The sequence below is a fragment of the Rutidosis leptorrhynchoides genome, chromosome 3 (assembly GCF_046630445.1).
Source record: "Rutidosis leptorrhynchoides isolate AG116_Rl617_1_P2 chromosome 3, CSIRO_AGI_Rlap_v1, whole genome shotgun sequence".
Classification (NCBI taxonomy): Eukaryota; Viridiplantae; Streptophyta; class Magnoliopsida; order Asterales; family Asteraceae; genus Rutidosis; species Rutidosis leptorrhynchoides.
Genome location: NC_092335.1, coordinates 405,715,966 through 405,742,347, shown reverse-complemented (window position 1 = coordinate 405,742,347; position 26,382 = coordinate 405,715,966). Strand labels below are relative to the sequence as shown.

Here is a 26,382-nt window from a genome sequence, read left to right as displayed (position 1 = left end):
TTGATTAATTGAAATATGTTTCATATAGACAATTGACCACCCAAGTTGACCGGTGATTCACGAACGTTAAAACTTGTAAAAACTATATGATGACATATATATAGATATATATATAGTTAACATGATACTATGATAAGTAAACATATCATTAAGTATATTAACAATGAACTACATATGTAAAAACAAGACTACTAACTTAATGATTTTTAAACGAGACATATATGTAACGATTATCGTTGTAAAGACATTTAATGTATATATATCATATTAAGAGATATTCATACATGATAATATAATAATTTAAAATCTCATTTGATATTATAAACATTGGGTTAACAACATTTAACAAGATCGTTAACCTAAAGGTTTCAAAACAACACTTACATGTAACGACTAACGATGACTTAACGACTCAGTTAAAATGTATATACATGTAGTGTTTTAATATGTATTTATACACTTTTGAAAGACTTCAATAAACTTATCAAAATACTTCTACTTAACAAAAATGCTTACAATTACATCCTCGTTCAGTTTCATCAACAATTCTACTCGTATGCACCCGTATTCGTACTCGTACAATACACAGCTTTTAGATGTATGTACTATTGGTATATACACTCCAATGATCAGCTCTTAGCAGCCCATGTGAGTCACCTAACACATGTGGTAACCATCATTTGGCAACTAGCATGAAATATCTCATAAAATTACAAAAATATGAGTAATCATTCATGACTTATTTACATGAAAACAAAATTACATATCCTTTATATCTAATCCATACACCAACGACCAAAAACACCTACAAACACTTTCATTCTTCAATTTTCTTCATCTAATTGATCTCTCTCAAGTTCTATCTTCAAGTTCTAAGTGTTCTTCATAAATTCCAAAAGTTCTAGTTTCATAAAATCAAGAATACTTTCAAGTTTGCTAGCTCACTTCCAATCTTGTAAGGTGATCATCCAACCTCAAGAAATCTTTGTTTCTTACAGTAGGTTATCATTCTAATACAAGGTAATAATCATATTCAAACTTTGGTTCAATTTCTATAACTATAACAATCTTATTTCAAGTGATGATCTTACATGAACTTGTTTTCGTGTCATGATTCTGCTTCAAGAACTTCGAGCCATCCAAGGATCCATTGAAGCTAGATCCATTTTTCTCTTTTCCAGTAGGTTTATCCAAGGAAATTAAGGTAGTAATGATGTTCATAACATCATTCGATTCATACATATAAAGCTATCTTATTCGAAGGTTTAAACTTGTAATCACTAGAACATAGTTTAGTTAATTCTAAACTTGTTCGCAAACAAAAGTTAATCCTTCTAACTTGACTTTTAAAATCAACTAAACACATGTTCTATATCTATATGATATGCTAACTTAATGATTTAAAACCTGGAAACACGAAAAACACCGTAAAACCGGATTTACGCCGCCGTAGTAACACCGCGGGCTGTTTTGGGTTAGTTAATTAAAAACTATGATAAACTTTGATTTAAAAGTTGTTATTCTGAGAAAATGATTTTTATTATGAACAAGAAACTATATCCAAAAATTATGGTTAAACTCAAAGTGGAAGTATGTTTTCTAAAATGGTCATCTAGACGTCGTTCTTTCGACTGAAATGACTACCTTTACAAAAACGACTTGTAACTTATTTTTCCGACTATAAACCTATACTTTTTCTGTTTAGATTCATAAAATAGAGTTCAATATGAAACCATAGCAATTTGATTCACTCAAAACGGATTTAAAATGAAGAAGTTATGGGTAAAACAAGATTGGATAATTTTTCTCATTTTAGCTACGTGAAAATTGGTAACAAATCTATTCCAACCATAACTTAATCAACTTGTATTGTATATTATGTAATCTTGAGATACCATAAACACGTATACAATGTTTTGACCTATCATGTCGACACATCTATATATATTTCGGAACAACCATAGACACTCTATATGTGAATGTTGGAGTTAGCTATACAGGGTTGAGGTTGATTCCAAAATATATATAGTTTGAGTTGTGATCAATACTGAGATACGTATACACTGGGTCGTGGATTGATTCAAGATAATATTTATCAATTTATTTCTGTACATCTAACTGTGGACAACTAGTTATAGGTTACTAACGAGGACAGCTGACTTAATAAACTTAAAACATCAAAATATATTAAAAGTGTTGTAAATATATTTTGAACATACTTTAATATATATGTATATATTGTTATAGGTTCGTGAATCAACAGTGGCCAAGTCTTACTTCCCGACGAAGTAAAAATCTGTGAAAGTGAGTTATAGTCCCACTTTTAAAATCTAATATTTTTGGGATGAGAATACATGCAGGTTTTATAAATGATTTACAAAATAGACACAAGTACGTGAAACTACATTCTATGGTTGAATTATCGAAATCAAATATGCCCCTTTTTATTAAGTCTGGTAATCTAAGAATTAGGGAACAGACACCCTAATTGACGCGAATCCTAAAGATAGATCTATTGGGCCCAACAAGCCCCATCCAAAGTACCGGATGCTTTAGTACTTCGAAATTTATATCATATCCGAAGGGTGTCCCGAAATGATGGGGATATTCTTATATATGCATCTTGTTAATGTCGGTTACCAGGTGTTCACCATATGAATGATTTTTATCTCTATGTATGGGATGTGTATTGAAATATGAAATCTTGTGGTCTATTGTTACGATTTGATATATATAGGTTAAACCTATAACTCACCAACATTTTTGTTGACGTTTAAAGCATGTTTATTCTCAGGTGAATATTAAGAGCTTCCGCTGTTGCATACTAAAATAAGGACAAGATTTGGAGTCCATGTTTGTATGATATTGTGTAAAAACTGCATTCAAGAAACTGATTTCGATGTAACATATTTGTATTATAAACCATTATGTAATGGTCGTGTGTAAACAGGATATTTTAGATTATCATTATTTGATAATCTACGTAAAGCTTTTTAAACCTTTATTTATGAAATAAAGGTTATGGTTTGTTTTAAAATGAATGCAGTCTTTGAAAAACGTCTCATATAGAGGTCAAAACCTCGCAACGAAATCAATTAATATGGAACGTTTTTAATCAATAAGAACGGGACATTTCACCTTATAGGTCCTAAACCGCCTATTACGCATTTCCTTAATCTTTTCATCAAGAATTGCTATTGGTTCTTCCACATACTTCAACTTTTTGTTTAGAGTAATTTCATTCAACGGAACCTACACTGAGTCATCCGCAAGACACTTGCGAAGGTAAGAAACATGGAATGTGTTATGGATCCCCACAAGTTCTTCGAGTAACTCGAAATGATAGGAAACTTCACCAACACAAGCCGAAATTTTAAATGGTCCAATAAACCAAGGATCAAGCTTTCCTTGTTTTCGGAACCGGATTATACCCTTCCAAGGTGACACCTTAAGCATTACCATGTCACCCTCTTTAAACTTAATCGGTCGTCTTCGTTTATATGCATAAGACTTTTTTCTATCTCGTGCCACCTTAAAACGAGCACAAATCATCTTACTTTTTTGGTCTGTCTCATGAACCACCTCGGTACCCCCGATTTGTTTTTGACCTATCTCACCCCAAGAAATCAGGGTTCAAAATTTTCTACCATAAACCATCTCGTATGGTGGCATCCCTATACTAGCGTGGAAACTATTATTATAGGAAAATTTCACCAAAGGTAAATGCTCATCCCAATTACCTCCATAATCAATAACACAAGATTGTAACATATCCTCCAAGGTTTGAATGGCCCGCTCATTTTGAACATCCATTTGAGGGTGATACGTGATGCTCAAATTCAATTGAGTACCCATATCCTCATGAAACTTACCCCAAAATCGAGAGGTAAATCGCGTGTCTCGATCCAAAACAATCGACACCGGAACCATGTCTTGATATTACCACCTTAATAAAAAATATTGCCAACATATCTAACAAAATTATCTCTCGAATAGGAAGAAACAATGTGTTTTACGTCAATCTATCAATGATCACCCAAATAGTGTCGTATTGGGTTCTCGCCATCTTTGGCAATTTCATGATAAAATCTATGGTAAGATACTCCCATTTCCACTTGGGAATTTATAATGGTTGCAACATACTGTTAGGCTTTTAGTGCTTTGCTTTAACTTGCAAACACGTAACACATTACTCGATATACTTAACAATGTCATGTTTCATACTGGGCCACCAATACTCTTTCTTCAAATCAAAATACATCTTTGTCACCCCCGGGTTGATAGAATTCTTTGACTTATGTGTTTGATCAAGAAGCACTTGTCGGTATCTAATGATACGCGTACCTACGCGAATGGCGTTTGTGCGTATCACGTGCAGAACGCACGTCTTGAATCACCAAACCATCTGATTAGGAAGCGCGCATATAATCTTTGCTTGGCACGCATGAAAGTAATCTGATGTAATTTTTTTCGTAATTAAGCATGATCCTTTTCCAACTATAACTCCGTTATTTATGGTTATTATTCGGGAAGGATCTATAAACGAATTAAGGGATAATCTAGGGTTAGGGTTTTATTATAAACACAACACTAACCTCTTTCACTCGTCATTAACATTTTGCTGTATAACTCGAATATTTGATTGTATCCAGAAAACAATTTTACGGTAACAGGTATGTTCATCGAACATAAACCCTGTGCAACCACCTTTAGTGGCCATTATTGCGGTAGCTACCATCAATGATGGACGTAACTCTAATCACCCTTTTGTAGATCTTAATCTCTATAAGTGTTATTCACGGTAAACCGGACCGGAGATCAAAGCTATTAATGTCCTTAAACACTCTATCATGCACTCAACATTGACCTAACTCTTGGAGCAGATTTATGTTCGATCAAATGGAACCATCCGTGGGACAATAACTAGATTCGCGTAAAAAAGTTTTATATGTTATTAATGATTAAAAATAAAACTTCTAATTGTTGATGCATTTTCTGTAAGTCCCTAGACATCTATCTTACATTTGTGATTAGTACTTCAGTTTATGGGCTACCATGATCGCTCATTATTATCCTATCTGTGTTTATATGTGGTTACAGGTACTGCAGGAATGCAAGAATGATGTATGACAATATTAGACTCTGTCAGACATACGAGTGAAGTCTCACTTATACGGCTGACAAGCTCATACGCACGGTTGAGCTGAGCTGAGTCACAAATCTAATCTGAGTATACACACGAGTGAGTGATCACCCGTACGGCTAAGGAAGCCCACTCGTACGAGTGATGGCTGACGCGTACGGTTGAGTCAACAGCAGGGATATTTAAGTGTTATGTTCTTCATTTTAGGTTAAGCCTCTCATTATTACACACACATCACTCAGATCTGGTAGCCTTATCCGATTCTCTCTCAACCCAAATCACTCAAGAGGTGAATAATAGCTCTAGGCATTAATCTAATCACACAATCCTTTTTGTGGTTTGACTAATTTAATCCCAAAAAGCTTTTCTCATTCACTAGAGGGTTTGATTCACTAATTCTGCCTTTGTGTGAGTTAAATCTGTTTATTTCGAAGTTCCTAGTCATGTTTCATCATTGGTATCAGAGCATTAGTTGAGATTTCAACATCATCCTAGTGATTTTTGGTGATTAAAGAGTTTATTATTTGGGTTTTTGAGTATTAGAGTGATTTTGATCAAAAAGGAATCATTTTTACGTGTGTAATTGTGATTAGAGAGTGTGTTTATGTTAGGTTAGTGCTAATTCAGCTTGTGGACGAAGAAATTGAGGTTTAACATCAATTTCTGGGGTTTTTGAGTGATTAAGGTTGAACAGCAGTTCACACAAGTGGGTCAAAAATTTTGATCACTCGCGCGGTTGACTAGACGGTTGACTGTCACTCCTGAACTCACACACACATTTTAGCATAACCTTGTTAGGTTAAGTGACTGCAGTCTGATCACACGAGTGATCAAGTGGTTGACTGTGACACGTACGAGTAATCATAAGCGTGATACTTACTCGCACGTCTGAGGTTTAGTGTTTGGTTCTTTTGATTGGTTTGGTCACACGTACGCTTAAGTAGTGACACGTACGCTTGATCAGTGACACGTACGTTTGAGATAGTCACTCTTACAGTTGATATCCTGAACCGCACGGTTTACCTTTTGGTAAAATTTTCAAAATGTTTAATTCAAACGATTATGCGTTAGCTTCACTGTTAGTTCAGAGTATTACGAATATGACTCAACGATTACTCCTTTCTGAGAATGAATCCGGAAGTGGTACGAAATGTCCAAGATTGATGAATATGGATAACTATTCTACTTGGAAGTCAAGATTTAAGATTTGGTCTGATGGTCAGGACACGAAGCTTTGGAAGTACATTGAAACCGAATTTCAATGGCCACGTTCACCTGTTACAAATGAGTTGTATACATTGCATAATATGCCTTCAGAAGAACGTAAAGAGTATAACTTGGAGAAGAAGATGTACGGTAATTTGACAAGTGCTCTTGATGGTCCGATTTTCTTTCAATTTCTGTGTCACGATAATTCGTTCAAGATATGGGAAGCACTACGTACTTTCAATGAAGGAAATACATCTTACAGAACTTGAAAAGGTTTAGAGTTGAAAGCTGAGTTTGATCGTTTTCATTTGCAAGTCGGAGAATCTATTACAGAATTGGTTAAAAGATATCGTCACTTGCTAGCTGACATACACAAGCATGATGTAATGATTGATGAAAAAGATAAAGTGACATGTCTAGCTGGAGCATTACCGTTGGAATGGAATGGTTTTGTGATAACTATGAAAACCAGTGGAGAACTTGCTACTGCTACAGTGAACTCGTTTATTGCAAGACTTCAGGAAGAAGAACTAGAATTGTTAAACAAAGTCAAGAGGTCTAAACAAGTTCAAGACACCAAAATGTATTGTCCAAATGGCTATATACCTCCAAAATCAGCTCATGCACCGTTTCAAACTGCCTTTGCTACGAGCAATCAAAGTATGTATGGTTTAAATGTTAACAGTGCACCTATTCAACAACCTTCGTAGCCACCACAAGTTTCATCGTGTTCACTCAACAATCAATCACAGCCTACTTCCAATACTACAGAGTCATCTACACTGACTGCATCAGATGTTCTGTCTGCACTTAAGATTGAGAACTTGAGGAAAGCTGGAAAAGAAAAGATTAGTGAAGATATAGCATTGCTATCTAGTCTTGTTAATTCTTATGATAGTTATCTTGATGGTCGTGTGGGTAACATTCATCTAACAACTGAAGATTATCATCAACTTGATAAGAATGAAGCAGAAAAGATGGATATTATATGGGGTATGGCAAATCTTGTGAGAAGAGCTAGAGACTACGAAGAGAGAACTGGAAAACCGTTCAGTCTGACCAAAAGACAAAACTGGGATTTGATATGAATACTGTTACTTGTTACAACTGTAGAGAATTAGGTCATTTTTCAAGACAGTGTACAAAACAAAAGAAGCAGGGTAATCGTAATCCTTTCAAGAATCAGAACTATAATTCTCAGAGTCATACAATAAAGCATGAGATCTACATTACTGATAAAGTAAATGAAGCAGAAACAGCGGAGAGTCCTAACAAAGCTTTGGTTGTCATTCATGGAGACGATGACGATTGGTCTATCAAACTGAATGTAGACGATCAACAACCTAAAGCTAACATGGCTAAGATCACTGACGTAGAAGAAGACTGTATCACCGATCAAAGCATAATTGAGAAGCTGACTGCTCGTGCTAAAAGAGCTGAAGAATTGTCACGAACTGTTCGAAAAGAGAAAGTTCAGAAAAAGGTTAAAGATAAATTCAAGAAGGCACGTAATTCAGTTCCTCGTACACCTGAATCTGGAAGCGTTTCACCAACATCGTCAGAGGACTACTACTTCAACAGTTGGAAGGATAGATATGGTGATACCTCAGTATTTGAGGACAGTCTAGAAGCTAATCAAAGTGAAGGAACATTGGTTGATGCTGATAAGGAACTAGACGAATGGGGTAGAATGATTGCCATTGAGTTGGAAATGTTAGTTCTTATGGGTGAAGGTTCAGATCTTGAGAGTGTAAGTTCAGAGATTGATGATTCAGACAAGAAGTCAAACTCAGAGGTTGAAGATAAAGCTGATCATACTGGAGTGGATCAAACTGATTTTGAAGCGTTGAACAAGCAAGAAGTAGACTTACTAAAGATGTGCTTATCAGGAAGTGATCTGGAAAAGGTTTCTGGTTTGATAAGAGCTAAGAATATCTGGGATAGACTTGAACAAATTCATTTGGGTAAAGATGCTGATACATCAGAGTTTCTAACAGACTCGTCAGAATCGGAAGACGAGTACGATGATGGGAAGAAGACAAACTACTTCGCATTTATGGCTGAGACTTCTTCATCAAACAGTGCTCAACAGGTATCTTCTGATAAACCCATTGAATGTGTTAAATGTGCTGAATTTAAAACAACAATCGATAATTTAACAAAGTCTTATGAGGAAATGCGGGATAAATACCAAGCAAACCTTGTGACCACTAAAGTTGAAAATGAGTTGAAAGAATAGATTAAAGTTTATAAGAAACAACTTCACGATCTTAAATGTTATAACTTTGACATAAATCAAGCTTTAATTAAACGTGTTGACACGATAAATGAACTTAAGAAAGAAAATGAATACGTCAAAGCTGATTTTGAAGCTATGTCTCTTAAAATGAAATGCTGGGCAAGTGCATCACAATGGAATGCATTAATGGTGGAATTAAATGACACCAAGGGAAAGGGTTTTGGATATAAGACCGCAGCTCCACCGTTTCAGAACGAATTTGTTAATGCAAACGTAGTTGATGGACGACCAGAAGACTGTATTCCACCTAGTTATGAGGACTATGTTGAAAAGAACAAGAAGTGTAGCTCAACTGAGAATGCAACTTCTGATGAATCTACTGAAGGTTCTTTAGATCATGAGGAAGATAAGAAAACTGGTCTATGAGATAAGTCTGAGAAAAGAAAGGTGATAACACCTGATGAACCAATTCGGATTATGAAAAATCCAAAGTTTGCTAATAGAGTGGTTCCACCGGTTACACCTAAACCTGTACCTAAACCTGTTCCTAGAAATAGAACAAATGATTCTCCTGTGTTTGTAAGAACACAAGACCCATCTTCTTCATACTCTAATAACCAATATCAATTTAGAGGACATAGAGAATTTCGTCAATGTTTTAGTTGTGGTGTGTTTGGACACATTGCTGCTAACTATCCTAGAAGGTATAGATCACCAAGACAGAAGATTGACCTCACATATGATGATCACCGATCATCTTATGCTCGTAGAGCAGGTTCACCTGATCATGATGAAGTTCGTACTAGAAGACATACGATAAATGTGGTCTATGGAGACTATAAGAAAAAGAACTTCAATAGGTCAATTTCTCCTGTCACTACAAGAAAAATGCTCCTATAGGACCCCCAATTTGGTCATATAAAGCCACTTTATAGGACCTTTGGGCTTGATAGGACCTACCAATGGGGGTTGTATCTAACGCGGTCGCATAAAGTATTGAATTAAAAAGTGTCCTAAAAGGTCAAAAGATTATGAAACTAATGATCAGGTCCTATAATATAATTAACAACCACAAAGAAAGGTTCTTAAATTACATATTAGGAGTCACTTTTTGAAAATGAGACATACACAAGGTGTTCCAAAAAGTAAAAATATATGATATAAGTACCAACAAAAGTGTCCTAATAAAAATTTATAATTTGTAAGGACCAAAAAAATGGTCATATTGTAAAAAAAATAGTACATTAGTACCAATAAACAAAGTCCTAATCTAATGATATACTAGTTTGGTACCAAAGAAAAAAGTCCTAATATGCACATATTTTACTTTAGTATCACATAAAAAGTTCTAATACAATGATTTTTAAGCATAGAACCACTAAAAAAGGTCCTAATATACAATGATATGTTACTTTAGTACCATGAAAATGAGTCCTAATATAATGATATTAGATCAAGTTTATTATGACATAATTATAGGTCCTATCAAGTCATAGTATTTCTGGATCCAATTCGGATATTCGGATCCGGTTTGGAAATTCAGTTCCAATTCGAATATTTGGGTCCGGTTCAGGCGTTTGGGTCCGATTCGGATAATCGAATCCAGATCGGATATTCCGATCCGAATTTTGGAGCTTGACAGTTTTTCGAATCCGGTTTTATTTGCATCACTAGTATATTTTGATTATTCATTACAATTTAAAATATATTACAAAATAAAACATAATTATAATTATATTTCAAAGTCATCTCAATAAATAAACAACACTAAACATAAAAAATTCATAAATAATCCAACATATAAAGACTTCTAATAACATTCGACAAAAATGTAAAATCAAGGACAAGGAACGCATAACGTCTTGAGTCAGCATCTATCTTTATCAATCCTCACGTACCACCTACAACTAAACCATGCATGTATAAGCATAAAGGTACATGTTATAAAAATTAATCTTAATTAAACGACCACCTATCAAGCATACAATTATGCTTATCTCGATCATTTGAACGACCACCTATCAAGCACTCGTATAGTCACCATTCTTACCATTCACAATACACAACGAACTAATTTTTATTAAGATACCACCACCACCACCAACAACAAACATAAATATATTTTATAATAACTTACCAAGTTCGAAACTAACTCTTGACTGTCATAACATCCTCTCTAATTCCTTTGTTAGTTTATTATCCAGCCTTCTCATAACTTTCAGTCATGACTTCTTCATAACCTTCAGTCACGATATCTGTAATCAAAAGAACATGAAATCAACTTAAAACCTTGGAAGTTTATGATAATCAATATATGAAGGCCACAAAACGTGTACCCCAAAGTCGATGAAAAACAGCAAATGAAGAGTGTACTCATACCTGTGATTTTGTTGGATGAAGAAGCATTTCTACCAAATTATGGTGCAAACAAAGAGACGGAGAAGTCGAATTGAAATAGATATTTACATGATGAATACTTTGTGTTTATGGTGAATACGAAAGGCACATGTCTCTCTATAAAATAACATACACGTGAAGCTAAGCAGATGCTGTAAATATTACTTCGCATGTATGACCCGACCCAGCAACCTGAGTAGCTCATAGGAACCAATCAAGATATTTCACGTGTCGCTCAGGAAAGATTCTACCGTAAAAAAAAGGCTGCATATAAAAATTGATCAACGCACTTTAGTTGTACAACAGACAACTATAAGAAGAGGCTATACCTACACTATTTAACCGCCACAAAAGATTATATCCTGTCTTTAAAGTTCAATTTTTCTCTAAGATGTCAAATTCATTATGACAAAAGAAGATAATTGATATATGTTATGCATTAGCCTAAAGTTGAAATCATATACGGCTGACGTCTAAAGATGAAATCATTTTAACCAAAATGTAAAATATAACACAGTCATGAATTTGGTGCTTAGTACCTCTTCACCATATTAGTCATCGGGCACACTAAAGCATACGACTTGGGCAACGTCAGGTCAGGGTGCGATAAGAAAACCACACCCACCACAATAGGTGATATCTTCTCACCTATGATTAAAATAAAAAATTGAAATTAATACTTAAAGATAACAAACAAGTTGGTCACACCAGAAACCAATTCTTCACCGAAACAATGAGTTACTACTAACTAGTACTTTAGTAGACACCATAAAAAACAATTAACAAAATGAAGTTCGTGCAACTTTCTTTTATCAGAGTAATCTACTTATAGTTAGTAAACATGAAAAAACTTAAGTACTTTATGAGTGTGATGCAAATGTATGCCTTAAAAGATTGGATATATACAGAAGGGCTAAAATATTTATTACCATGAGGAGTGACATTTGATGTAGCAATCCCAAGGGACAGAGTATCACATGAGTCAACACATTATATATATATATATATATATATATATATATATATATATATATATATATATATATATATATATATATATATATATATATATATATATATATATATATATATAATATAAATAATACTAGTAAATAATATTGGAATGTTGAAACACAATTCATAACCTTGCACAGTTTCTAGTAATCAAATTATTTGAACTTTTATGTATTTTTATATATCGATGATGTCTTTGGACAACCCAACCCAACTATCTTCCAAATGCAGACACCCAAAAAATAGCATTACCCGAAACAAAAGAAAAAACCAATCGCCACTTGTACTTCATCTGCAACTCCCAAAATAACCTGAAAGCAAGTAAAACACAAACGGATATAAACATCGATACACATATAGCAACATCGGTATAAAAAAAAATCGATATACAGATTAACACATTAACTTATACATAGACATTGACATTTTACATGCTTAACAGTTAACACCATCATCTATAACGACCATCTTAACTGTTAACTATCGAAGATTTTCAAACGATTTACAATCCTTAACAAAGCCGTCAATGACAACAGAATAAAACACCCAAATACAACTTAAAAACCCTAATTAGTGAAAAGAGGGGATGAATAATGTCGATTCTTCCATTGTTAATAAGAAGACAACATATCAAACCCTAACAATTCTTCAAGGCAGATTAAACAACTACTTGAAAACTTTTTCGCTACATCACCGAAGATGATTTACACCAAAACATATCCAAAAATTCAACGCAATACATTTTAAAATCAGAGTCGGTTACATGTTTAACCTGGATCACTCATATCGTCCTAATCTAACTTAGACAAATACGGAGTATGACATTACAAATACTAGAAAGATCATAAATTAAATCAAGATTAAAGTTATTAACCTGATTGACAGATACGTAGAACGACTATATCGAATATTTAACTTAGAATAAAAAGGAGATTGTTGAATTCCTGTAAACGAATGGACAGTTGGGGTATCCTTGATTTCTTTTAGATGCAATATCATCGATATATTAGTAGTTGTAGTAGATTTCGGGTTGTGGATTTTATTTCTTTTCACCATGGTTTATAATTGAGATTTGTGTCTGAGTAATGATGAGTAAAATAGTTTTTAGGGTTTGTAGATTGAAATAGAATTGAAGTGGAGGCGAATAGGTTATGGAACAGAAAACCAATCAAATATGTGTTCTTAATTCTTTTGTTATCGAGTTTGAACTTTGTCATTCGGCATTTTTTTCAGGAATTTTAGATTTGAATTGAACTTTGGATTTGAAATCTGAATTGAAATTTGAGATTTTGTATTCCAATGTATTTTATTTATAAATTCAGAATTCAGAATTCAAATATAACAATTATAATTTTAAATATATTTTTTTTATAAATTCAGAATTCAAATATACAATTATAACTAAATATATTTGTTTGTATTGTATAATATATTTTTTTTAAGCGAGAAACCCTCCTATGAACTAGCACATTGGCTCCCCATAGAAGGTAAAACCTCGAGTAATCAAGCCCCCCGAGCGCGATACCTAGTACTGGGTGAATTGTGCATTATGCGCACCGTCTAGTCACACTCCATTTTTGAACAATTTGGCATAGTCAGGAATTGAACCCGGGTGGTGTGCTTCATTGGGCAACTCGGTGGTCATTCATGCAAGCCTACGATAAAAATTACTCCATATATAAATGAAAACACATTTCAAAACCGAAATAATTCATATAGTAGTTTTTATCAAATATCATACAACACAAATAAAAATATTTAAAGTCAAAAATTATAATAAGAAAAGAATTTAGGTCTAATGAGACAATTATTTGCGATGGAAGGAGTAGAATTTAGTGTTTTTTAATTTTGAGATACACATAGATGAAGAAGGGTGAATTAACTAAGATAACGACGAATGAGAGTAAATGAGAGTGTAAAGGTTACTGGAAGAATCAATGCGAATTGTTTCACAATTAAATCATTCAAGGGGTCTTACATACCAAACGATGCGTCTACTAGTACAAAGGAGCATGTAAGACGAATAAGAAACTGCCACTTCTTATAAACATAAAAAAACAACAGAGGTGTCATTAGCAATGTCAAACATAACGTCTCATATAAACCATACAACAACATTAACTTAACTAAAGATGAAGAGTATATTTCTTGTGACACGTATCTTAAATTGACCGATAATCGAGAAATTTATTATTCATAATCAGTTCAATGAATGGATGACTCTTATTTGGAAGAAACATTAAAAAACCAATTCACAAAGAACTCGTTTATCAGTTTCTTATCACTTAGATATAAGTTGTAGGTTCTGAATAAATTGTATACGGGTATGGTTCGGTGATGTTAAATCAATGCGAATTATCTTTTTTTATAGTCGTCCCATTTTTTGAAATTTCTCGTTGGGTGATTTAAGTTTCAATTTCGGGTTAGGTAATAGGTCTAAACGGGTTGTAGGTCAAATGAGTCTGATTTTTGTACGTTTCAAACGAGTATAGGGTTTAAGGTCTTGGGTTTATGGTTTAGGTTTTTTGATTTAGGGTATAAGATATAGGCTTTTGGGTGTACGGCTTATGGTTTAGCGTTTATAATTTGGGATGTAGGATTTTGGGTGTAAGGTTTAGGGTTTATGGTATATGATTTAGGGTTTGGGGATTATAGTTTGGGGTTTGGTGTATGGTTTATGGATTAAGGTTTTAGGTTTGTGGTTTAGGATCCAAGGTTTTAGATATAGGATTTACGGTTCATGGTTTAGTGTTTATGGACTATGGACTAGGTTTTTGGGTGTAGACTTTATAGTTGGGTCTATGAGTTTAAGAGTGTTAAGGTTTTATGGTTTGAGGTTTAGTATAATTTTGCATGTACAAGTTTTTATAATATAAGAAACATGAAATTTTATACACTTTATAATTTACGATTTAAATTAATTATAATTGATGAAATTTATAAAATTTCAAAGCGAAACTATAACAACACAACAACAAAGCTCAATCTCACATGTATCGGGTATGAGGTGGTGAGATGTACAAAGTCTTTCGTATATCATAGAATAAAGAAAAGTCATTTATCCACCCAGAGTAGAACACTCTAAAAGTAGAGAAAGTCCTTCATCTCTCTGTTCGACGGATAAAGAGATTGATTCCGAAAAGACTTCTGACCAATAAGTGTGAAAAAAGTTTTTAAATTTTTTTTAAAAATATAAAGTATAAAAAAGAGACACTATAAAATGGTGAAATCAAATTTACATGAGTTTTTTTATCCTGCCTAAAACTCAATTTAAGCTTTAAGCGACACTTAAGTCGGCAATAATAATAAAATGTTCTCTTTTTCAATAACTCATGTGTAAACACGAGTTTCTTTGCTAGCCTTACACAAACATGAGTTTCTATGTTAGCCCTGCACATAAAAAGTTAACGAATTGCTTAAGAATTGTTCTAGTGTCATTGGCGGCTCTTCGTGTACACTAAAATTTCAGCCACATATCTATTTATATGGGGAGGTGATCTTTTCACTTATGTTTTATATAGATCCATTTCAATTTTATGTCAGTTTTCAGAGATACGCTCCAATAAATACCAACAAGAAATTTATTTAAAGAATAGATTAGATAATTTGAGTGAATCTATTAAAAAAAATTGAAGGGAAATATAATTACTCTTTTATATGATTGTATCACTAATAAAGCGAGATGAATATAAAAACTTAAGCGGCTAAATTCCCAATTTAATTTTCTAAAATTTTTTCACTTTCACTTTGACAGTAGCGGGCAATTTCCCTCCTCAAATTTGATGTATTCCTTTTTAACTTGATAAACCTTAATCTTTCTACCACTCACACACCCATCACTCTATTCTCTAATCTCTTTCACAAACCCTAAGTTTACACCTCTTTGCTAGTTTGGTGAGAGCTTCCCTCATCACGCACCAATCACTCTTCTCTAATATGAGGTTTTTTTTTTTCACATTCAAGCTCGAAGCTAATATATATTGTATGATTCTTTTAATTGATTGTTGATTAGGTTAATATAATTTGGAGAATTTAGGGTTTTTTTTTTCATTTTTGAATAAGGTTAGTGTATTACCCTTTTATTAAACTGATTTTGTGGTTTAAATAAACTGAGGGTTTTTTTTCGATCGTAGGCAATTATTTTTTTTTTTTTTTTGCTTGTATGATTTTCTATAATGTTGGGACATGTTCGCTGCTCAAAATACGAAAATGTCAATGTTCTACTGCAATTGCTTATTTACACGAGAGAGTAGTAAATAAATTATCATGAGATACAAGACATCTTACATTAGTGGGTGTAGAATCTTACATGATTTCCATATCGCTGTCACTTTATGCATCTTGTGGTTCAAAATCACATTAACCTGTTGTTTATATGTTCAATATATATGTAGTATAGATATAATATATATTGTATTTGTTGTTTAGTTTGAGTTAAATGCAACAGCCTTGTGTTCACAGCCTTGTATATAAAAAAATATCATACCTATCTTGTTACTACAACTTTTATCACTCTTTTCCATCTTTTTTATGTGCGGTTGTGTTCACTTTATTTTTCCTCATATGTAGAATGAGGCAACGAAAACAAATCAAACTGACATGGTTGCAGAAAGAAAAAAGAAGGGAATCTGCACAAGAGTCTAGGGGAAATTCTAAGCCAAAATGGATTTAGGAGAGGAGGAAGAAGACTGGAGTTGTAAATGAAAAAGATAGTAGAGACCAAATATAACAAATGGGAGAAGGTGCCCCTGCTCCAGCTGGTTGGGATGGTATGGCCTTGATATTCCATACTTCATTTTCTTCTTGCAACCTTATTTTTTTCTCAACAGATAAGATAATATTGCAGAAGCTTGTAAGTTAAAAGTTTACCTTTTTTAATCATTATTTCAAAAGAAGTTTGTAGAGTTGATTTGGGTTGAAAACTGTTCTCTAACTCCATCAATAAGGGAGTGCAGTTGTATAACCTATGGTGAATTATATGGTAAATTGATTGATTTTATAGTTTGGTTGTTGTATTAAAAGTTATGATTCGTTTGATGATTTTTTAATACCTTCTGACTATTTCATTACCTCTATTAGTGATCATTCTTTATTTGATCCTAATTAATTATTCATATTCATAGACCGTGTAAGTTTATGCTCATCATTTATTCTAAGTAATACCATTAGTATTATTTAGTGAACTTAAGATTGATCAGTCTAGGAGAGTAGCCGAAGAACAAGAACTGATTACGTGTTTAGTAGTCCATACAAAACTCGGTTTCATTTTGAAGGTAAACCTAATCCTAAAGTATTAGTATCTTATCTTATATGATTTGATTATCTATGGTTTTATTTGTTTCTGGCACTTTTGAACTTGAATTTTCCATATTATCTAAGTGTATTACTTGAGGTGAACTATTGTGGCTGAAATTTTCTATTAACACATTCAATATGGTCAATTTGAGTCGCTCACGTGGGTTGATTTTTTTTTTTATTTTTTTTTTGTGTGGCTAAAACATCAGTTGACTTGTGACATTCAAATATGTCAATTTGGGTGGGGCATTTCTGTTATGTAGCAACTTGTGCATAAATTATTCTTAATCTTATCAGTAGTGTACATGTTAATAAATTGACAGTGGGTCAAAATGGGAGTGCAAGTCAGGTGATTAGTTGTATCTATAAGAACTAACATTCTTGCAGTCCAAATTTTAAGAAACAAAATTGATTTTCTGGATGCAAGAGAGCTCAAGTCACTTGTATTGTTGGTGCTTTTTATTGACATGCTGTCAGTTTCTAATTTCTCTATATTCTCTTATGCATTTTGTATCTAAATTTTTTGAACATTTTGACCTTAGCATCTTAATTTATTAGGAACAAAATTATGACATCAAGAAATTGGAGTTTGTAAGTTGTAAGAATTGTGTCACAATTGTTTAGGATTAGTACTTCAATTAGATTATTTATCCTGATCGGGGGAGAAATTACCAAACGTTTAGCATTCCTTGAGTTTTATGGTTGCCTTCTTTAACTTAGTCACAAAAGTGCAACTTGGTATAGCAAATCTAAGCTATTTGAAGATGCCTTTTGATTGATCACATGTGTTGGATGCATTATGATGCTTGTTTATGTGTAATATTTATTTTACTATTATATAGTTTCTATAGTGTTCAAAGCATTAAAATGTTCTCAAATTATTATTTTTTTGAGACTAATCCTTTTGTTGGATATTCATAGGTAGTGACCAAAAGATGCTAACATTCTTCAATTCTAAAATGTGGTAGTCGGTAACTGAGCAAATGAGATCCGAGGTTGCATTCATACATTGTTTGGTGAAGAAGATGGTCTTTGGCGGGCTAGAAGGAATAAAATTCCAGTTCGGGTTGAGCTTGACAAACCGGGAATAAACTTGGTTCCGGTAAGATATTCGGTTTGCGATGATAGCATTGTGACGATTGATCGCTCTCTTATATTCTGTAAAAGAGCTTATGAGGTTTGGGATAGGGACATAGGGTCTATAATTTGTGGAAATTGGGCACTCCTTTAAATCTCAGTTTATCCGAGATGTTCAAGGGCAATGTATATATTTTCATTTCGGGTTTTTGGAAAGTAGTGGAGTTGGTTAGCGGTTATATATTGCAGAAACATCGAAACGATCAGTTATTCAGAAGGAACAAAGTCTGCACAGTCATATGTAGATTGCAACTAGACTGAAGAGGCACTCGATGGATTGAAATAATTGGCTTCAAAATCCGAGGTCGTTCGACAGGGTCTAATTAATAGAACATGTGTTGGTTAATATTTCCGTAGCTTTATATGGATTAAAATTGTATAGGTAGTTATCAATTTTGTAGCTTTTACATGGGTTAAATTTGTATGGGTGAAATGTCAGTTGGTATTCTTTGTGTTTTGGCTTCATGTCCCATGGATCCATAATGCTCCTTGTACGTGTTTGGTATTTTATTTTACAAAATAGTTACCTTTAAAAAAAAGTTATGGTTTATACATTGCTAATGCCTAAAACTTACAAGTAGATTATCAATTAGCGATGTCTAAATTTGAGTGCTAAATTATCTTTAAATATGAATTGTGTATGGTGTTATATGAACACATATGTAATCTACATGTAGTTTTTTTAAAAGTCACGAAAGATGCATTTATTATTGTACAAAGCTTGGTTTCTTATGCTATTGTTTGTAAATTATTGCTCTGGGTAAAAGTTTTGTGTTCGTGTTAATGTCGCAACAAAGTGTGAGCTAAAAGTTTTGTGTTCGTGTTAATTTCGCAGCAAAGTGTGAGCCACTTAACTAGTTGTATGATAAATTTGGTAACTAAAATGTTATTTTGCTTGACGTTCTACTATAATGATTTACAATTGAGATTAAGAAGATGTCATATGAAATCACATGATAATTAAGACTAAAAACTTGTCCGTCATATTAAAGAATCAAAGTGTCTTAAAAATTTACAATGATAGGACATAAGTATCACATGTCTCATTAGCTTATGATATAATACGATCAGGATAAATATATGTTGTAAGATACTTTATTTCATTACTTTATATAAAGTGTCCTATTAAATTAACACATAATGCGACATCAAACCGTTAAATGTCTTATAAAGTCTCATTTAATGATACACAATTAAAGTGTCTTATGAAATCATATGATAATTAAGACCCCAAAAACTAAAAGTGTCCTAAAAATCTACAATGATACGACATAAGTATTGCATGTCCTATTAACTTAATGTATAATATGACTGGGACAAATAAATGTCCTATGATAGTTTATTTCATATGACTTTTATATAAAGTGTCCTATTATATTAACACATAATGCGACACTAAACCGTTAAATGTCTTATAAACTACCATTTTATGATTCACAATTAAGGTGTCCTATAAAATCTTATGATAATTATGACACAAGTAACTAATCAGCCATATTAAAGAATCTAAGTGTCCTATTATATCTACTATAATATGACTCACACAAATAAATGTCTTATAAAGAGTAAGTTTCATATGACCGTCATATCATGTGTCCTTTTACAATATCAAATAATAAGACAAACACATTCAAATGTCTTATAAAGTCCCTTTATATGATACACAATTTAAATGTCCTATTATATCATAATGGGACCCTAAATATCGTCTAGTCCTATCTAAGTAGCTTTTACGACCCTATTTTACTAGGTCCCAGAAAAAAGGTCCCATAAGTAGCTTAGTCGTTTCTATTAAATTAACATTTAATACTACACTATGCTGATAAATGTCTTATAAAGTACTATCTTATTGTTCACACTTAAAGTGTCATATGAAATCATATGACCATTAAGCCAGAAAAATATCATTCAGTCATATTAAGTCCTATTATGTTCTACTATGACACGACTCACAAATATATACGTCCTATAAAGGTACATTTCATATGACCATCATATAATGTGTCTTAATAACATAAATTTATAGGAAATAAGTACCAAAAGTCCTAACATGATACAATTTAATAAGACTCTCGGAAATAATTGGCCTCTAAAGATAAATTTAATATGACGTTGATATTAAGTGTCCTATTACATAAACACATAATGAGACTCTATCAAATAAATGTCTTATAAGATCCTCTATTAGAATCTACTTTTTAAGTGTCCTATGAAAATATATGATTATGTGACCTACTCTAAAAGCGTATCTCATAATAGGACCCTACTCTAAAAGAGTACTTCATAATAGGACCATACTCTAAAAGCGTAGCTCATAAAAGGACCTAAATATTGTGTGGTCCTATGTAAGTAGCGTTTAGGACCATATTTTACTAGGTCCTAGAAAAAAAGGTCCTATAGGAGCATTTTTCTTGTAGTGTGTGAAGATTAAAGTTCCTAAAAAGGATACTGAGGCAAGAGTTGCCGAATCAAGTGATCATGGTAGAGCCTTTGAACCTAAGGCACGATCACCTTCGCAAAAAGCTAGTCGTCGAAAATACTTTTCTCGAAACAGACCACGAGTGAATCGCTCCGAAGATGAGCAGAATGTGAAAAACCAGAAGAGCAATGTTGCTTCTTCTAAACTGTCTAAGTTTATAGTTTCAAACGATGAGATTCCACCGGACTCAAACGGGAAATGGATGGAATTTCAAGCTATGGGTGTTAATGGACAACCTACTGCCGTCCGGGCGTGGGTTCTCATTGTCAATTAATCATCTTAATGTGATATGCAGGAAACCAGGGTTACTGAAAACAACACCTGGATAGTGGATAGCGGCGCTTCGAGACATATGACTGGACAGCTATCTCTTCTTTCGGATGTACACCCAATTAAGGGAGGTTATGTCGCATTTGCTGGAGATAAAGGAGGTCACATTTTAGCTCAGGGTTTATTGAAGAATGAAAAAGTTAGTTTCGACAAAGTGAACTATTGTCAAGAGCTTGCAAATAATTTGTTGTCGGTTTCACAAATCTGTGAAAAATCTTTCAAAGTAGCATTTGATGACGAATTCAGCTACATTTTGAAGCCAGAGTTTGTGATTCCTCCAAAAATGATTTTGATGAGGGCTCCTAGACAAGCTGATTTATACATGCTAGATATGAATGTTGCTACTTCAACTGCTGCACATCATCAAGCTTTTGTTTCTAAAGCGACTGAACAAGATTCTATTACATGGCTCAAACGCATGGGTCATTTGAGTTTTCGGAAAATGAATCACCTTGTCCACAACAATCTTGTAGAAGGTGTTGATCTTCGATCTTTTCAGATTCCATGAACATGTGTTCCGTGTAAGAAGGGTAAGCAGAGCAAGAAAGCTCATAAGTTGGTGAAGTATAATCCAATATCTGCTCCACTTGAATTGTTACATATGGATCTTTTCGGTCCAATTCGTTTTGAAAGCATTGATGGAAGTAAGTATTGTCTGGTGATAACTGATGATTATTCAAGATTTTCTTGGGTAATGTTTTTGAAAGAGAAGTCTGATACTTTTGAAAACTTGAAAGTGCTAATCAATCGATTAGAGACAGGTTTTAATCTTAAGGTTAAGAAATATTCGTTGCGATAACGGTACAGAATTCAAGAATCAGTATCTTGTAGGTTTTTGTATTGAAAAAGGTATCAATATGCAGTTTAGTTCTGCATACGCTCCTCAGATGAATGGTGTTGTTGAAAGAAAGAATAGGGTATTGATCGAAATAGCTAGAACAATGCTAGCAGATTCATCGCTGCCTGTTCATTTTTGGGGTGAAGCTGTTGCAAATGCTTGTTACACTTTGAATCGAGTTCTGACTGTTAAACGACTGTGTAAAACTTGCTATGAGTTATTGCATAGGAGAAAACCATCTTTGAAGCATCTAGAACCATTTGGTGCACCGTGTACCATCTTAAAAAGAAAACTAGGAAGTAAGTTTGATTCTAAAGTGGTTGCTGGAGTATTTCTCGGCTATAGTTCTCCTAACAAGCGAGTGTTCAACAATGAAACAAGATGTTTTGAAGAATGGTCTGAAGTTGATGTCCAGTGGAATCAAACAAAGAGTGCTCCGAAGAGTCATCCTTGGATTTACAACTATGATGAGCTGATTGACTCATTCAATCTTGCTCCAGATCAGACAGAGAATGAAGTAGAGTTACAAATATTGTTTGATCCGCAGAATGAACCTGAAGTGTCTGCTCCTACTTTAACTCCAACTCCATTACCAACAGTCACAGAACCAGTACAAGATTCAGATCAAGACGTTGATCCATTGTACGATACCTGCGGTTATGATATTTCAAGTGAGAATTCTGATAATCAAGAAGATATTGGAGATACCACGAATCTACATCTTGAGATACCTGTTCCCGCACAACCAGTTCCCAGAACTACAGCTGCTCATCCTAGAGAGAATATTATTGGAGATCCAAATGCATGTGTTAGAACAAGAAGGCAAGTTCAGTTTGATGGTCAAGTTGATACTAATATGATAGCTACTGCTGCATACTACGAGTACTCATGTCATATTTCTAGAATAGAGCCAAAGATAACAAGAGAATCGTTGAAGCATGTTGATTGGGTAATGGCCATGCAAGAAGAGATTCATCAATTCAATCGTTTAGATATTTGGAAGCTAGTTACCAAATCACATGGAGCTAAAGTAATTGATCTCCAATGGGTTTGGAAGTGTAAATTTGACGAAGATGGCAATGTTATCCGTAACAAAGCAAGATTAGTTGCTAAAGGTTATCAGCAAGATCCTGAATTTGATTATGATAAAGTTTTTGCTCCTGTTGCCAGATTGGAAGCCATTCGCATTTTCCTGACTTTTGCTTCATTTATGAAGTTTAAAGTGTATCAAATGGATGTCAAGAGTGCATTTCGTTATGGCAAGCTTAATGAAAGAGTATATGTCAGTCCACCACCGGGTTTTGAAGATCATCTTCATCCTGACAAAGTTTACCGTTTACGACGAGCCCTATATGGTTTACATCAAGCCCAGAGAGCTTGGTATGGACGTTTTTCAAGTTATCTGATCAAAAAAGGTTATCAAATGGGCACGGTAGACTGTACTCTATTCACAAAAGTGAAATATGATGACATCATATTAGTCCAGATTTATGTAGACGACATTATTTTCGGTGCTACTAAGCAGGAACTCGTCGATGAGTTCGAACAGGTGATGAAGGACGAATTCAAGATGAGTAAATTGGGTCTCTTACACTACTTTCTTGGTTTTCAAGTCGAACACACTGATAATGCCATTTTTCTTCATCAAGCAAAGTATGTAAATGATATACTCGAACATTTCAGTATGACTCAGGAACATCCTGTGTCTACCCCGCTAGCTGTGAATCATGGTATTTTGTTAGACTATGAAGGGGAGCATGTTGATCCTACATACTATCGAGCAATCATCGGATAGCTTATGTATCTTACCGCATCTAGGCCGGATATTATGTTTGCCACATGTCTGTATGCTCGTTATCAAGTTAATCCGAATACAGTTCATCTTATAGCTGCCAAAAGAATTCTACGTTATCTGTTGCATTCTCCTAATCTCGTCATATGGTATTCGACCGAAGACAAGTTTGATCTTGTAGCTTACAGTGATTCAGACTATGCAGGTAGCAAAATCAATAACAAATCTACATCAGGTGGATGTCAGTTTGTAGGTGAAAGGCTGGTGACCTGGCAATGTAAGAAACAAACTGCAGTTGCACTTTCCATGTGTGAAGCTAAATATGTCGCTGCTACCAGTTGCTGTTCACAAGTTGTCTGGATACAACAATAGCTTCGCGATTACGGACTAAGAATCTCTTTCTCTCCTCTTTATATTGATAATACTGCTGCTATAGCAATTACTAAGAATCCTGTGCAACACTCTAAGACTAAACACATTGGTGTTAAATATCATTTTCTTAGGGATTGTCATGAGAAAAAGATAATTGAGGTTAAGAGAATAGGTACTAAGGACCAGAGGGCTGACCTTTTTACTAAGGCTTTTGATAAACCTAGGTTCTTGCTATTTTTAGAGATGAATGGCATTGTTGATCGAAACACAGTGATTTCAGATGTTGTTTTTGAGGGTTAATCAAACTTTTAGACTTTTCATGTAGGATGCATGATATATAGATTTAAGTTTCTAATCTGTACTGCATATTTTTGCTTTCTGTCTGCATTTCTTTACATGATTTCTTTCATGGTTGCATGCTAGTATGTAGTTATTTTTTGTTTCTTTTATTAAAATGCTAAAAGACAAAAAGATTTTATGTTTTAGTATTTTAGGGGGAGTATATGTTTCAACAGAAAATACCTAAAAAGTGTAAAATACCTCATCTGAAAATCCTAAAAAGGTGAAAATTCCGAAAATGAGCTTGTTTTGATTAATATGTTGGAGATGAAGAAATTACTGTACTGAGAATTGATATATTTGTTTAGTAATGACTGATTTGAACGTTTACGTTTAACTGTTGTGTGATGTACTGATAGATGTAACTTATGAATTTTTGGCATTAGATAATCATAATAATAATAATGATCATCTAAGATTCAGAAGTCATGGACGATCTGTAGCATTTGAAAGTAATCACCTAATTATCTCTGAAACTGTATGAAATGATAGTTGTTGAGGAACTCAACAGTCGGTTGAGGGTATCCCCTATCATAATTGGTAATTGTTAGAGAAAGTTGGTGTTGGATGTCTCCAAGCAATATTCAACGTTGCTCTGCCGATTCAGCTTCACATCTATGATTGGGACATTTAATAGATCATTTAAGGGGTTGAGGATTATCTGTTTGGCTGGTGCATACCACGTTGTCACGGGCCTGAGACTTTATAATCGAAACTAAACCCTGAAATTACAGAGATAACTTAGTGTATGTTGAAGTAGGTATTCCTTCTCGCTTAAAGTTGAAAAGTATGATTCTTTATTGCAGACCGTTCAAGCATTTAAGGGAGAACACCTTCGAGTGATCTGAGCAAACAACAAAGAAACATGAGTTCATAAAAATGGAAAATCCATTCATGATGGCGTTCAAAATTAATATATCAAAAGTCAGTGATATGCTCAAATAGTTAAATATAAAGAAAATCAATGTCAATAATAATTGGCGTATCAAGATGGCAAAGTCCTGAAAGTGAAGAATACTGATTCATGATGTGCTCATAAAGAACTCAGATCATTCTTAGTGTGACGCCCCCGCGCAGCTTGAATTGTTGAATCACAATGATCACACTGAACTATCAAGATTCTTGTCGTATGCGTTTTAGAGTTATACCCATTAAGACTGTAAGTTGGAAAGATACTTACCTAGATATACTCTAAATATTATATAAATGAAAGTTTATTTTTCGATTCCATTTTCCATGTCAACTTGAATATAAATAAGTTAAAGGCCTTGAGATTTATTTCATGTGACGACTGCTCATCAGGCAAGTCTGCTTTAACTGTAGACCAATCCCCGCGGTAAATAATGTACCTATTCGGATAATCCAATATATTCTGATATCAGTCGAGCCAACTAGATCGAAGATTGTCAAAACATTGGTAGAAGCCAAAGGCTGACAGGGTTATTCAAAATGCAGTGAGAACCATCCTGTTCAATTTGAATGAAGTACATGGAAAGAGATAACGAAAAGTTACGCGTAATGAATTGACAACCTAATAGAAACGCACAATCATAAGTGATGAAAGAATTAAAGATTAATGAACTCAGCGTGATCTCAAAAGTCACTGCTCTATAATGTTCAAGTAATTAAGGCCAACATGATTGTCGAAGTGTCCGGAATGAATATGTTCATGTTTAATGAGGATTGATATCAGTAATTGCATGATAATAGACATAGACTAGATAATTAGGAATGAACAACAGAAGTTGATTCAATATGTCAGTTCTGATCCTTTTTTTCTAAAAATTATTAATCATCT

General features: G+C 33.7%; 1 protein-coding gene and 1 long non-coding RNA gene across 4 annotated transcripts; one reads left to right on the top strand and one right to left on the bottom strand.

Moving 5' to 3' along the window:
- Positions 1 to 10,310: 10,310 nt before the first annotated feature.
- Positions 10,311 to 13,256, bottom strand: LOC139897751 (uncharacterized). 3 transcript variants are annotated; one of them, XM_071880442.1, is made up of 6 exons: positions 12,877 to 13,256; positions 12,255 to 12,313; positions 11,528 to 11,636; positions 10,971 to 11,252; positions 10,729 to 10,846; positions 10,311 to 10,498 (listed from the first exon to the last, which is right to left on the bottom strand). In XM_071880442.1, exons 1-4 carry the CDS (start codon positions 13,056 to 13,058, stop codon positions 11,213 to 11,215), a joined length of 390 nt encoding a protein of 129 aa, XP_071736543.1. In that variant the 5' UTR covers positions 13,059 to 13,256; the 3' UTR covers positions 10,311 to 10,498; positions 10,729 to 10,846; positions 10,971 to 11,212. The 3 variants fall into 3 exon arrangements, with proteins under 3 accessions (XP_071736543.1, XP_071736544.1, XP_071736545.1); XM_071880443.1 differs by having other exon boundaries at positions 10,311 to 10,492; XM_071880444.1 differs by having other exon boundaries at positions 10,745 to 10,846.
- Positions 13,257 to 15,757: 2,501 nt separating this feature from the next.
- On the top strand, positions 15,758 to 18,582 carry LOC139897750 (uncharacterized). Its single transcript, XR_011776773.1, has 3 exons — positions 15,758 to 15,943; positions 16,572 to 16,771; positions 18,219 to 18,582. It is a non-coding gene; the product is annotated as an uncharacterized lncRNA (long non-coding RNA).
- The last annotated feature ends 7,800 nt before the right edge of the window (positions 18,583 to 26,382 follow it).